The sequence below is a fragment of the Trichoplusia ni genome, chromosome 12, assembly GCF_003590095.1.
Source record: "Trichoplusia ni isolate ovarian cell line Hi5 chromosome 12, tn1, whole genome shotgun sequence".
NCBI classification, from domain to species: Eukaryota; Metazoa; Arthropoda; class Insecta; order Lepidoptera; family Noctuidae; genus Trichoplusia; species Trichoplusia ni.
In genome coordinates this window covers 3,532,429-3,546,456 of record NC_039489.1, presented here as the reverse complement: position 1 = coordinate 3,546,456, position 14,028 = coordinate 3,532,429, and the positions used below count along the sequence as shown (strand labels likewise).

General features: G+C 45.3%; 3 protein-coding genes across 3 annotated transcripts; 1 reads left to right on the top strand and 2 right to left on the bottom strand.

The window, feature by feature from the left end:
• Positions 1–352: 352 nt before the first annotated feature.
• On the top strand, positions 353–1,654 carry LOC113499201 (39S ribosomal protein L54, mitochondrial). The gene is made up of 3 exons (XM_026879577.1): positions 353–566; positions 729–874; positions 1,400–1,654. The coding sequence occupies exons 1-3, from the start codon at positions 446–448 to the stop codon at positions 1,559–1,561; spliced, it is 429 nt and encodes a 142-aa protein (XP_026735378.1). The 5' UTR covers positions 353–445; the 3' UTR covers positions 1,562–1,654.
• Positions 1,645–3,547, bottom strand: LOC113499198 (outer dense fiber protein 3-like). The gene is made up of 4 exons (XM_026879572.1): positions 3,375–3,547; positions 2,598–3,078; positions 2,424–2,526; positions 1,645–2,227 (listed from the first exon to the last, which is right to left on the bottom strand). Exons 1-4 carry the CDS (start codon positions 3,391–3,393, stop codon positions 2,141–2,143), a joined length of 690 nt encoding a protein of 229 aa, XP_026735373.1. The 5' UTR covers positions 3,394–3,547; the 3' UTR covers positions 1,645–2,140.
• Positions 3,548–3,695: 148 nt separating this feature from the next.
• Positions 3,696–7,176, bottom strand: LOC113499564 (synaptic vesicular amine transporter-like). The gene is made up of 8 exons (XM_026880079.1): positions 6,506–7,176; positions 6,271–6,423; positions 6,084–6,236; positions 5,405–5,587; positions 5,225–5,333; positions 4,470–4,683; positions 3,952–4,398; positions 3,696–3,879 (listed from the first exon to the last, which is right to left on the bottom strand). Exons 1-8 carry the CDS (start codon positions 6,693–6,695, stop codon positions 3,787–3,789), a joined length of 1,542 nt encoding a protein of 513 aa, XP_026735880.1. The 5' UTR covers positions 6,696–7,176; the 3' UTR covers positions 3,696–3,786.
• Positions 7,177–14,028: the final 6,852 nt, after the last annotated feature.

Here is a 14,028-nt window from a genome sequence, read left to right as displayed (position 1 = left end):
GTGAGCCGCCATGTTTTCGATATTTGTTTACATTTCTCGCTAGATGATTATTGGCAATATTGGCCTTTCAATCGCGACCTAAGTCTTAGTGTAGTTTTTAATTAATATACATATTAAATATTATCACTTTAGATTAAACGTAAAAAAAAGAATTGAAAGAATGTGATATTTGACAAAAAAAATCTCAACCAGTTTTTAGTCCGTCAAATAGATTTCGAAACGCAAAGAAATAAACTAAATATTTAAGTCAGCAAAAAAATATATTTGATTTTAATTTGAAATAAATAACTCTGTCCGTGAGTGCTTTCTGTCAGTAAGGAATGTAAGGTTAATTTGTATTCTGTTTCTGGCTGTCAAAAGCAAACTGTCAAATTGACTTGACTAAAACTTAACCTCATAACCTGTAAATAAGAGTCACCGAATTATTAACTATAAAAAGGCGATTATGTATTTAGAAATTTTAAATCGAGCCTTAATACCTTTTCGACTCTTTGTTCAATCATCTCAGTTGCACACGACAGCTACTAGTTATGCCGCCATAAAAAGAACTACGTCTGCTGCAGGAGGTATTGCCTGATTCGCTAGTTTTTGTCGTTGTTTTGATCTTGTTCTTACAAGTACGACGATTTGTCTTCACAGTTGTGTTCTCTACTGTGATTATATAATACTATTCTCGATTGTTTTCCACTACAAAAGGATTCTCAAAATACATTTACCCTGATTTGTAGGTGTGATGGGTTTGGGTAAGGGTAAGAAGAAGGCGGGTAAGCTCAGCACCATGGAGAAGAAAGAGATGCCGGTGGAAACGGACCCAGAGAAGCTGGTGAAGTATGTGTGTGGCTCCAACATTTACACTACCGGGGAAGATGTCAAGGTTGGTACAACTGTCCAGGACATACAATCAGCCTAGTTATCAGTGGTTCAGTGGTTCTATTATAATATATATCTGTTCACTCACTCATGGCACAAAACCATTGGTGTGGTAAAGCCCAAAGTAGAGCTTCAACCATTAAGTCCACCTTCAGGTAAGGCTTGCCTTGAGGAACACCAATAAGTCTTAGCTAAACTTTAGACATAAATGAAATAAGGATTTAATTGTTGTTTTGAGTAGACTGCCATGTAATCAATTTTTATTTATTAATTTTATATCATGAGATAATTGACAACTCCATATTTTATCAACTTGTGAAATAATTTCATTCTTTAGTTTCATTAAAATGTAAATTGCATTAGTCAAATAATCAGACAAAAATGTTCGGATTTGGCTAAAACATGAATCACTCATACCAATCAACATGCTCCGCATCAATGAGGTTGAGAAATATCTGATGCACCATACAAGTTCAAAGGTAGTATTTAATGTGAGGGTATTTCTGTGTTTGTGTCTGGCAACTTGTAGATTCAAGAGGACAGTGCATACCCCGAGTGGCTGTGGAGCCTCAACACGGGGCGTGCGCCGGCACTGGAGGAGCTGGACCCGGCCAGCAAGTCCTACTGGCTGCGTGTGCGGGCCGCCGGCATCCGCCGCACCAACAAGCTGCGCTCCATGAGGAAGTTCTAGTGTGGACTGGAGTGGAGGAGCAAGGACTTTGTATCTATAGGCGTCTAACTAGTGTATAAAGTTAGTGTTAGTGAATAAACACATTTTCAAAAATATGATTTATATTAATTGACAAGATTACAAATCAAAACTGTTCACAAAACAATTTACAAGGCTAGAAAATTTGTAGACAATGTAAGAAACTACAACATGATTTACAATTAATAACTTTCATAAACAGCATTAGAATACAAAAATAGCTAAAACAATATCAACCGCAGATGATAAAAACACACTCGAATTTTAAAATCAATTCGATTACAAAACTGGACTAGTTGCACTCCGCGACGTGCGGAGGTCACGCGATACAACACGACACCAGCAACAGCACGTGGACTGGACCATACGATTTTTTTGGCGTAAACGTTTGGACGTATACATTGACATCACTCACAAGTGCAGCAGTGTACCGTGATGTGGGCGGCGCGTCTGCTACGGCAGATGGCAGCACTGGCTTCCAATATAGTCAAACAATTTCACCAAGTTGATGTAAATCATTGTTGTCGACTTAGTAGCCAATAGCTGCGGACTGCGGGCTCGCTACAGGCAGTCCATCGTGTCCTCCTTGATGATCATGGGCGGCGCGTAGTCGCCGTGTTTCGTGCCGAACGAGTACGAGTACGGGTTCTGAAACATTACCGACACTTATGAAAATGAAATGACCTGACTTAATTTAATTCACATCGTCGTGGATTGCGTTCTAATCGGCAACGACCGAAACCAGTGCTGGCGTTAAGGCATTTGGTAATTTTGGCCACCATGTTCCGACTGGATAAATTTAAAGCTTATAATAAGGTGTATAAGCGCTCAGGCGAGGGGCTACCTTCTTAGTGTTGTAGAGGTTGGGCGGGTAGGCGGCGGGGCCCGGTGTGCGCGTGGCCTTGCCGGCGCCCTCTAGCCGTGCGCCCAGCGAGAACACCGGCTGCCTGCGGGTCAGAGGTCGTCGGTCAGTGTGTGTGGCGATAGCTTTGTGTGTGCAGCAGGCTGCGGTACTCACTTGCACTTGTAGACGTTGGTGTCGCGCTGGAAGTAGACGGCGGGCCCGGGCGACTTGGCCTTGGGCATGAAGCCGACGCGCGCGCCCATGGTGTAGGCGGGCGTGCCGGGCCCCAGGCGCAGCGCGTAGGCGTTGGGCGCGGGCCCCACGCGCTTGAGGCCGAAGCCCAGGCGCGCGCCCATGGAGTAGACGGGAGCGCGTGGCTCGCGCATGGGCGGGCAGCGCTCGGGCGCGTGCGCGCCGGGCCCCGGCGTGCGCAGCGTCGAGCGCGTGGCGAAGCGCGCGCCGAAGCTCCACGCCGGCGACGACATGAGGCCGTCGCGGGTCACGCGCTCGATGCGGTACGCGGGCCCCGGGCCGAGCCCCTTCACGCGGTAGCCGGCGTTCGTGCCGAACGAGTACATGGGGTTGCGGTAGCGCGACGGGTCGTGCTGCGTGAAGCCCACCGTCGTCGGCAGCTGGTAGGCGCCCGGGCCGGGGCCTGCACACACACTAGCTAACTGACTTGTCTGAATGGTTAGTGTGTCGATGTAGTCATAGCAGGCAGGAGTAAGGGTTGCAAGTTGTATCAAGATTTCTTAGTCGACATCACGTCACATCACCGACGTGCGACAATAGGCCTTTGGCAACCCCCTGAATAACTACGTGGTGCTGGGACTATATACGCAGCGACCGGACTGTTAGCAAGGCATTTCATCGCGCAGACGCGCTCACATACTCTCTGGGTACTAGGTTACTGCGCTAGGAGACTGGCTAGTCATGTTCTGCATTACTTACCCAACGGTTTTTTGGACATTGTGTGGAGTTATTTCCTTATTGTTTGAGTTTGTAACACAAAAATTTGATCACATTGAATTTGGTGGTTTGCTTTGTAAAATAACTAACTACGGTAATTTTGACATGGATCCGTCGGCCATGACCAGTTGTGTTATAAACAAATGAACTTTCAAACGTCGAAACTCGCGTCACCCAGACAGCAACAAGGACGCGTAGGTATGAAAGAGTACGGGAGTCCGTGGTCGGGGGGGGCGAGCTCATGGTACAGGGTGAAGTGTGTCGAGGGCAAGGGAGTTGAGTGTCTACAATACAAACAGCAAATAAGTTCATTTCAATTCATGTATTTTAGATCGGAATAATTTTCCAAAACAGGGTAGTAACTGATCTCTAGTGGAGGTAGTAGGCGAACCGGCTACTGCAGCGCGGCGTAGTGCGGGGTGACGGCGGCCAGCGGGGCGCCCTCCGTCTCGGCGTCGCTGTCCTCCTCCACGCTGCCGGCGCCCCACTGCGGAACACAAGTGACTGTAGACGTAGACCCCGCAAGGAGTCAGGGTCAGGAGGCAGGCGTGCGGCAGACCTGCTCGGACAGAGGGTGCGCGGCCAGCGCTCGGTACAGGTACGCGGCGTACAGCAGGTTGAGCACGCCCAGCGCGCGCATGGCCGTCTCGAAGCCCAGCCACCAGGCCACCAGGCCGCCCAGCGCTGGGCCCAGCGCGTAGGCCGCGCTGGAGGCGGCCTGCAGCAGCGCGGCCACGTGCGGCGCGTGCGGCCGCTGGCGGGCCAGCAGCGCCGGCACCAGCGCCGCGTCGGCCGCGCCCAGCCCCGCGCCCAGCGCCGCGTGCGGCAGCGCCAGCCCCGCCACGCTGCGCGCCAGCGGCACGCCCAGCGCCGCCAGCGCCACGCACAGCTGCCCCGCCAGCGCCACGCGCTCGGCGCCCAGCCGCCGCGCCGCGCCGCCCAGCAGGCTTGCCGCCAGCAGGTAGCCCGCGCTGTCCGGGATGAACACCGCGCCCGTCACCCAGCGCTACACAACAACGCACATCTCTCCAAACAGTTCACTCGATGCCTGTAACACGGAGCGAGGCGGAGTGGTACCTGTGGATGGAACTTATGCATGATCCAGAGCGGCAAGCAGGGCTCCAGCGACGCCATGACACAAGTGGTGAGCAGCACGGCGCCGGCGCACGCGCCCACGGACCCGCGCCTCGCCAGGGCCAGCAGGGCGCGCGCCCCCGCGCCCCCCGCCCCGCCGCCGCTCGCCGGCCCGATCCCCTGCCGACACACGCTACTACACCACACACCAGCCGAACTACTGAGCCGCGTGTTACACCACTATATATCTAGACATTGCAGCAACTTTTTTGTGGACGTAAAACATCTGGACCGATGCATACGTATGCATCGGTTCAGATGACGATGAAGGCGAATCGCCATGCGTAACTGCTTTGCGTAGCGTAACAACTTTGTTAATTTCGTTGGTTTATCTTTAGTTATTTTTTCCTATATTTCATACCTGCTAGAAGTCCCGGGACGGCTTGCACTTGTTCTTTTTTCAATAAATTAATTTCTGTTCAATTCTCTCAAGCATCTCTCAGTCAGATAGCACGACAGTGGTCTAATGAATCTAATAATGTGCTAAGTTAAAAAGATGCAATATACACTTTTCAATTTAAGATAAAAACTAAGAAATATACCCAATTGAAACAAAATCCACTTCAAATTCATACAATGCAAAACTCACTCTGTTGAATTCCTCTTTATCCAAGAATATATACTGTAGGGCTAGAAGACAAAGACAATAGTTCAGAAACAAGTTACTTCGTGGAGTAGATGTGCGGAGAGAATAGAGCTAGAGCTCACCGAGGTCGGCGAGCAGCGCCGCGGCGATGACGAGGAAGGGCGCGCCGCGGCTCCACAGCGCCGACGTGGCGCCGCCGAACGGGTAGCCCACCAGCACGCCTGCGACCAGGCGAGATGCTCAGTGTATGTGTGCGTGTGTGTGTGTGTGTGTGCTAGCGGGATGTGCGTACCGAGCGCGACGGCGCCCAGCAGCGCCCCGATGGCGCGGTCGGCGTGCGGCGGCGGCAGCGAGCGCGCGGCCAGCGCCAGCCCCGCCACGCCCGCCAGCGCCGCGCCCGCGCCCTGCGCCGCGCGCCCCAGCGACACGCACAGCGCCGCGCGCCAGCCGCGCCCGCCGCACGACACCACGAACACTGCACCCATCACATACTCTTACAGCAACTGGCGCGCTAGCAGTTCCCGGTATCAGTATGAACGGCAATTGACCATGACGTGGTAAAGGTATTGGTGTTCTTTGTCAAGGATTTAATTTTGTACGTTTGTTGATTTTCGATCCCAGTAAGCGAGATATTATTTGTCTTGCTTAATTATACTGACTATCCTTGAACAGAGAGGTCGCTTAATTATTTAATTGTTGGCTTAATAATAACATACATGATTAAACCTCGAATCCGAGGTCGCTATTCTTTTATATCGTATGTTATTTTGGTGATCTCAGAAAGCCATCATTTGTCACGACTACTGTCAGCTCCAAGGCACAAACGTTAGCGGGTAGATGATATGAAACAGCGATGAGAGTACTTCTTTTTAAACTCAGATTAATAAAACATGGCCAGACGATTCAACTGACTGGTAACTGGAGCTAGTCCCACTGTCCCAATTTGGGACAGGAGTGTGCAGTATAAGTACCGAGGGCGGCGAAGGCGAGAGTGGCCGTGGCGGCGCGCAGCACGGGCGCGGGCCCGCGGCGGCACACGGCCGCGCCCGCCAGCGGCGCCACCAGCAGCTGCGCCGCCGCCTTCGCGCCCAGCACCGCGCCCACCACCGCCTGCGACGCGCCGCCTGCACACACACACACACACACTCCGCTAGTGAGGGCCCCGCTGCTCGCGCGCCCGCCGCACCTGGCTACCTGCGTCCTCATCTGCGATGTGCTGCACCGTGTGGTTCAGCATGCTGGCCAGCGGCCCGTCCTGCTTCGTCCATAGCTCCAGCGACTCGCCGCGGACCCAGTCCGGGATTATCGGAACTGCACAAACACCACACATGTAGGAGACCCCGTCGTAATTACGCCTTTGTACTTAAAACTGGGCTTAAATGGTAAAACAGACCTAATACAGTGAGTAAGACGTTATCCAGAAAAAAGGTAAAATATATAAGAGCGAAGGCGATGGCGCCGCTTGACGATGCCTCGTCGTCCTGCATTGTGGTGCTGGGGACACTCAAGTATGAAGTTATAAAGTGACAGTATGCACACAGACACGTCTGCTTCCCAGAGGGCCCGGCTTGCGAATACCGCATCGCCGGCTCGCCCGCAATTTAGTTCCATAAGTCGCGTCTGTTCTCAACAGATAATAGATTCGATACATTTCCAATCAGCGCCCGGCGGCGCGTGTGCACTTCCTGATTCAATTTTCTGGCTCGTGCTTCCGATCCACACCCTGCTCCCCTCTGGTGGCTCGATGTTCTAGCGATGGATTAGTACTCACATGACAGCGTTGACACACAATACATGGCCAATGTATCCACCTGACTGAGGTGCTGTTCGATTATAGGAGCCAGGGCGACCGGCGCCCCTGCATACATAATCCTGTTATATCCCAATTACAACCCTCCTTTCAGTTAGAAATAGTCTATATATATCCTTTCTCAGGCTCGTACGACAACGTTGTAAGTGTTCAGTTATTTTTGGTTTGTAGTTTGTATAGAAAGTATTTGCTCATTTGTTAATCTATACTAATATTTATAGCTGAAAAGTTTGTTTGTTTGTTTGAACGCGCTAATCTCAGGAACTACTGGTTCAAATTGAAAAAATATTTTTGTGTTGAATAGACCATTCATCGAGGATGGTTTTAGGCTATATACCATCAAGCTGCGACTAATACGAGCGAAGATACAATGGAAAATGTGAAAAATACAAGGCAGGTATAAATCATAACTTATATCTTCTACCCACGGGGACGAAGTCGCGGGCTACAGCTAGTGAGGTAATAAATGTTCAGATATTTATGGTAACTTGTAGCGTATAGAACTTATTGACATTTGAAATTGTTCAGAAGAATTTGGTCACCTTGTTTGCTACAGTACCTATATCTGATGGCGACTGTACCAAATTTCAGTTGAATCGGTTCAGTAGGTAATATTGGCCTGAAAGCGAGACAGGCAGATATTTTCGCATTTATGACATTCGTATGGATTGTTTTTGGGCCACTTCAAGTTTCCAAAAGATTTTTTCAGATGAGCAGCTGCGACCGTGCGCCACGCGCCGTGACAACCGTCGTGTCCACACTAGTCCACAGGTGGAAAAGCAAGGCATTACTACGTTTTTAATTTTTTTGCAAAACGAACTCGAACTGTTCAAGTTAAATACGTAGGTATTTAACTACTGTCTACGCAATCCGCAATCCGTCTAACTTACAGATTTATATGCTTAGATTTTTATTTTTCATGCCTGCAACATGACCGTTCCATAATATAAGTAGGTTTAGATGTCTACGCTTTTCTCAGGCAACAAAGACAAACCGTCCGGTCTATTGTCATTGTCAAGTGCTAGGCCTTAGGGTTCTAAGACAGCTTAACCCGACAGCAACAAGAGCTCGATGGATAATGTCAATAATGCTCGCGCGAAGAGAAATGTACTACGACTGCAATATACCGCGGTTTCCGAGGCCGTTGACCACTTTGGTAAAGTCTCAGTGATGCGGAGGACAACAAGATGCGTCTAGTTGACAGGCAGCAGGTAGACTTTACTATATTTATTTCAAAAGCTTCATTTGTTGAAATCAGCGACACTAATAACAGGATAAACAGACACCTTAGCGCCAGTATTATATGTATTGTTTATGCCTTAGCGTCAAGAGTTCAAGCTAGAGCCAGGAACTGACTTAATTATACGAGAGATTTCAATGTTTTCGTCGATAATCTCGTTTCTTACTAGACTATTACTATAAAAAGATTTTCCTTGAACTCGTATCTTAAATTTAAACCATAGGTAATTATAGAGAACTATGAACTTAATATTTGAGTAAAACATACAATACTAAAAGGGGTGTATGAGGGTGTATTAGTAAATTATTAAAGAACTCATATCAGTTAAAACTTAAATTTAAGCTTTTTTTATGGCAAAATTTAAGCTTACGGAAATTTAAAACGCAAAGTTAACTGTCAGATGTCATCACTAGCCTTGAAAAAGAGATGTGCAACACAAGTAATTGAAAAATCGAGTTGCAATTTTAATTAAACACAATTTTAAATTCCAAAGGACATAAACGTTATTATAAGCTAATCGATTACTCCGAATTATTTGTGACGCATTATTAATATTCTTATTTAGCTGTACTTTTCTATTAAAAAAAAAAACACTTGACACATTAGCATTTCTCAATAGAAGTCGAACCTTTTTTTATTTACTTTTCTTTCTACAATAATTTTAGAAAATACCCATTTCAGAACTTAGTAATAAATAAATTAGTTAATTTTGTCATTACGATAGTAACAACAATAACACAAATGACCACCGAAATATATTGCATAGTTTGAATCGATTACGAAATCGATTTCAGCGATGATTGACGTACACTGCGTGTATCGTCACTAGATATAAATTAGTTAGGTGGGAAGCTGCCCCAGTCGGACAGTCAGTCATGTCATCGTCATCGGTCGGTGGTATTGTGTAGTAGGTCCATCAGTCAGACCTGCTCCGTTGATCGTGTGTGAGCGTTAAGGACAGCACAGTGGCGTGGCCCGGCGCCCGTGTCAGCGGCGCGCACGCCCGCGGCGGAGTCGCCCCGAGCCCCCGCCCTGCCCGGCCGCCGCGCTAGCTGACGATCGCCTACCGCCCGTCCTGCATACTACCATGGTGAGTCTCAGTCATCATGTCCCGGTTACACAGTGGTCGTGCCTTTCTCACTGTTTTCATTTAATTTACAAAACATTAATGCGCCGCCGTGTTGACCCAACTGGCGTTAATTGAATTGTCGACTTGGTAATTAAAAACTGTAATAAATTTTATATTGATGCACTATTGTGAAGTTCGAGTTTCTTATGCCAGTGAGGCCAGCAGTAGTTTGCAACACCCTGCAGGGCCACTCAACCTATGAGTGTTGTTAGTGTGCAGTGTGGCGGGTCAGGCACAGCCGCTTCTGTCAGTGTTGTAATACCTGTCAACCCACTATTGTGTTTACACAACAATTGTGTTTTCAGTAGGTCATTTAAAATCAATAAATGCGAATTAACAATCTTACTTATTTGAATTAGTAATTGTTTGTTGTTGAAATGGTTATTAAACTTGATTTAATACTTTTTAGTCAAACAGTAGAGTGTTGTTTGTGTCTGATGACATAGTATTATAGAACAGAAGCCAGTGTGAGTGTGTGCCACAATCAGTGGGAGTTCGTCTCAGTGCAGGTGAGATCACCACAATGCCTGTGTTTACTGATGCCCGCCACCGTGGGAGCCCGCCTCTCATCTACTTTGCTCTGTTCTGGTTGCTGTTGAAATGATATAACATGACCAACTACACTGTCGCTCTTGATAAATGTTTGGGTGTTATAGACTTAATTACTACAGAAATAATTGATTCCATTTGTTAACTTTCATAAGAAAGGTAAACATTCTTGGTGTGACTTTTTTTACTAAACTTCATTTTAAAATAAAATGTAATAATTGTTAATGTAATAATGATTACTAAATTTAATATACCACTGGAATAAATCAGTCATTTATTTAGATTAATATTCTTTACGCATTAAGCAAACAGAGTATAGATTAAAGCGCTCAAGTGTATGTTTCCAGAATGGCTTAATATTAATAAATATGTTATATTGATGTAAGTACAGTATGCAGTATGCCACACATGCACTAGGAGCCATTAAGGGGGTGTATATCATATCATAACATTGTACTTATATTTTGATACAATGCTTCTCCTAAACATGCACCTGACTGCGCACTTTGTGTGCCCATTGTGTGCTAATGTTATAAAACTCATACTTACTCAAGCATTTCTGCACCAGTCATAATAAAAATAAATTTTGTACTCTACACACTACACTTTAGGCTGGCCTGTTGGTGTAGTGGTTAGTGGCCCTGACTCTATTCCTAGAGGTTTGTGTGATGAGCATGACCATTTGTTTGGTGTCTGGGTGTAATTTATCTATATTGTGTATGTATTTAAAAATATATAAGAAAGTTTATCATTTGTCTAGTACTCATAATACAAGCTTTACTTGGTTTGAGACTAGATTGTGGTGTGTGAAGGTTGTAAAAAAGAAACTAGAAAAAACATAGTTCATATAATATACCTGGCACAGGTATATATTCACCTGCCACTGACGAAACCTGCCCCCGTCCAGCAGTCCAATTAGATTCTAAATAGAATAAATCCATCCCTATGAGGTAAATATTTAAATTTGAATAGCATGTGCTGATAAGTGTTTAGTTTTATTGGTTCAGTTATCATCTTTTTCCTGTTCGTGATTCAGGCACACAGGACATTTACACAACACAGTGAACCAGTAGTGTGCCCACTCTGCTCGCAGAGACATGTGCCACGGTGTGGGGGCAGCCTAGTGCTGGAGTGAACATGATGTGTGTCAGTCTTGTGTTGTACTGTGCAAACACCTGTTTACCTGGAACTATAGTTTATAGTGTGCCACAAAGTAGGTGACATTTTTGCAAATGTCTAAAATTAAATTATGCTTGTATCTATTTGTTAACATCACCGCACATGTGACATTTGGTGTGAATTACATGATAATTAAGTAGCAGCTGCGAGCGCCGCGGCTTCGGACTGTTCCCAAACATATGCATCATATAGTAACAGTTGCTTCAATAATGACATTAATGTTGGACACGGACTAGTGTTAGCGACACCACACAATGAGGTCGAGGTCATCCGTGTTTAAGTTGTTATGGTAAGGTGAAACTATTTTTATTACAAGTGTGAGATTAGGACATTATTATATTTAATAGAATTTAGACAGTTTCAATGTTGATCCATTCAGGGCTGGTCACATACAAATAAACAGCTGCTCTCGACTTCTCCTAAGGTTCGCGCGCTCTGTGCGTACCGGTGGGTATGCAGTGTACAGCAGGCAGCGGACATCCCTCGGAATGTATTTACATTGTTACTGACACATATGGAAGTGGTTCTCAATGTTTTACATTAAGTGTTTATTATTGTTGAAAAATTATTTACTATTTATATTTGGATTGTAGCATGAATAACTACATATTGACGGATTGTTAAGACGTAATGATGTGTTAGTAATGTTTGGTATTATACCCTTTCCTGTGTAAGGCCACCTGGTCAGCTGCACAGACTGCTGGTGTGTGTGTGTGTGTTTGTAGTGTGCAACTTACAACAGCACCCTCATCTATAGAAGCAAGTTCACGATCATCCAGTTTTTCTCAAAAACAAGTAATTATATAAGCTGTTACCAAGTTGTTTTCAATCCATGCTACTTAAATAACTATTAACAATTTTAACTAACCGACAGTAACCCACGTCACAAATAATCATTAGCAGAATTGAAAGACTGAGATAACTGTAGTAGATACCTAATTGATACTGTCACTCCACACTGTATTCCATATTCATCATCATCAGCCCGTATTCGTCCACTATTAAATATTATCTTCGGCTGCATATTCCATATTCCCACCACAAAATTTGTTATCACATGAAGCTAAGAACTCCCTGGACTAAGTCATCCATATTCTACCTCAGTCAGCTCTCAATTGAGACCCCGCTCGAGTATACCTGCAGACATTCAGTTATTCCACCCCACTTAGGTACACCTCCACATCTTTACAACGGCTCTACTGTTTTTGTCAAACATGTATAAGAAAACTCCCACATAATTTACCTTTAATACAAAATAAACTCAATTAATATCGTTAAATCCATTCGGTAGCTATGTCGCCACAGACAGATAGACACGTGAAACTTACTTATAACATCCCTACTTTTGAGTCGGAGTTTAAAAAAAATAACATCTAATATTAACTAAGTTATGTTAACTAAGCACGACAGTCTTAGAAAAAATGTAATACAAGGCAGATATTGCTTAAAAATACAAAAACATGGCAGAACAAACATTACACAGAAGTGATTCGGATTTTCTGAGTGTCCTGTATCTGCATATTTTTCCGACACCTGTATTTTAATATTCGTGTAATGCATCCTCCAAAGTTGTCAGTCATTGTAAATGTGTCACAATCAGCTGTGCTGGCGTCGTGCGTGTCGCGTTTCGGCAGCACTGCGACCGAGGCCGCGGGAAGTGCACATGTGATGTATTCGGTAGCATGCGAGGGTAGCGTGACAGCGTGTCAGCGCGTGCAGAACTAGCTGAGCTCGCCGTCTGAGGCCGATAAATATCGACCATACGTAATACAAGTTGATTAAAAAAAAAATGTCAAAGTTCACTACAGTATAAACTACAACTGTTTTTTTTTATAAAAATCAACAAATCTAAACTTTCTCTTCAACTTAGAATATTTCTTCAAACCAATAATTATAGTGATCACCCGCTCTCGTGTTGTTGAGATGTCATTTTTTGTTTTGCATGTTTGCATCACATTCCAAACATCAGACTAAAATGCCAACTCTACTTATGTTATGACATCTGAGTGAGTTCTTACTTAACAGGGTGTAATGCCGCGCTAACGTCTTGTGTGCTTGTTTTCTAATCATTATTATTTAATGCGAGTAGTTTTCACAAGGCTGCTAAATTCGAGATGCCTGTCTATTAACGTACCCCTGAGAAGTCTTCCGTGGGCGAGACCAAAAGGGCTATAGCCCGCGGCTAAAGCGGATTGGAAACTTCACAACGTCACTTTCGCTAGCTTTTCGGTTAAGGAACAACATCGACAAGAAACCAGTATTATTTTACAATGCAATAAATATACCTATATCACTGAATTTCAAAATATATTTATCTAAAAAAACCTTTTCTGCTCTGCAAAAGGGTCCAATACATCATAAAACTGTAAAAATCGGTCTTTTATTATTTGTAATAGAGAGACCACAACGACCGAGACACTATTCTAGGACTTCACATACTGAAATTTTTACTATCAGTGAAAGCTGGACACTGGTATGTAAAGGTATCCTTGACAAATTATTCAGGAAAATCGTCACTTCGATACTGTTTGCTTTTAATGTGCCGTGTATCACCAAGGCTGCACATACCTGGAGACTGCAAATTTTCCTAAAAGATTGTGCGATGAGCCGCTCTTTCGACTGGGGCAGACAGGAGATAAAACAGCCCCATACTGACCATACTCGGCAGAGTCCATGACTACGCCATTTTCCCCTACTTCATTCCAATTTTATGATTACGATCAGGGCTTGCCTTGAACAGCAGGCAGTCAGTTGACAAATACATTAGCTGGTGTGCTAGCTAAGTCATGAGTGTCACCGGAGTGCGGGCGAGGGAATGAGCTCTACTATTCGCCTGTAATGTAGTAAGACGAGATGTATCTACTGTTGTTAGATATCTCGTGTGACTTCGGTTGTGGCCGTTGTGGGTCTCCTGCGAGTGCCGCCATGCTGCACGCCGCGGCCGCCGCGCGCTTTTTCCGTGTCACTGCATAACACTGCGGCTGTCGACTAACTCGTGCGCTTCAAGTA

Bases quoted from the DNA above. Each gene is read 5' to 3' on its own strand.
- LOC113499198 (XM_026879572.1), bottom strand. The intron at 2,527-2,597 runs GTGAGTACCGCA...TCTGACCCGCAG, and splicing joins ACCAACGTCTACAAGTGCAA to GCAGCCGGTGTTCTCGCTGG. The intron at 2,228-2,423 runs GTAGCCCCTCGC...GTAATGTTTCAG, and splicing joins ACCTCTACAACACTAAGAAG to AACCCGTACTCGTACTCGTT.
- LOC113499201 (XM_026879577.1), top strand. From the start codon at position 446: ATGTATTTAGAAATTTTAAATCGAGCCTTAATACCTTTTCGACTCTTT. The intron at 567-728 runs GTATTGCCTGAT...CCTGATTTGTAG, and splicing joins AACTACGTCTGCTGCAGGAG to GTGTGATGGGTTTGGGTAAG. The intron at 875-1,399 runs GTTGGTACAACT...GGCAACTTGTAG, and splicing joins CTACCGGGGAAGATGTCAAG to ATTCAAGAGGACAGTGCATA.
- LOC113499564 (XM_026880079.1), bottom strand. From the start codon at position 6,695: ATGCGGTATTCGCAAGCCGGGCCCTCTGGGAAGCAGACGTGTCTGTGT. The intron at 6,237-6,270 runs CTCACTAGCGGA...GTGTGTGTGCAG, and splicing joins GGCGCGCGAGCAGCGGGGCC to GCGGCGCGTCGCAGGCGGTG. The intron at 5,588-6,083 runs GTACTTATACTG...TGATGGGTGCAG, and splicing joins TCTCGCCTTCGCCGCCCTCG to TGTTCGTGGTGTCGTGCGGC.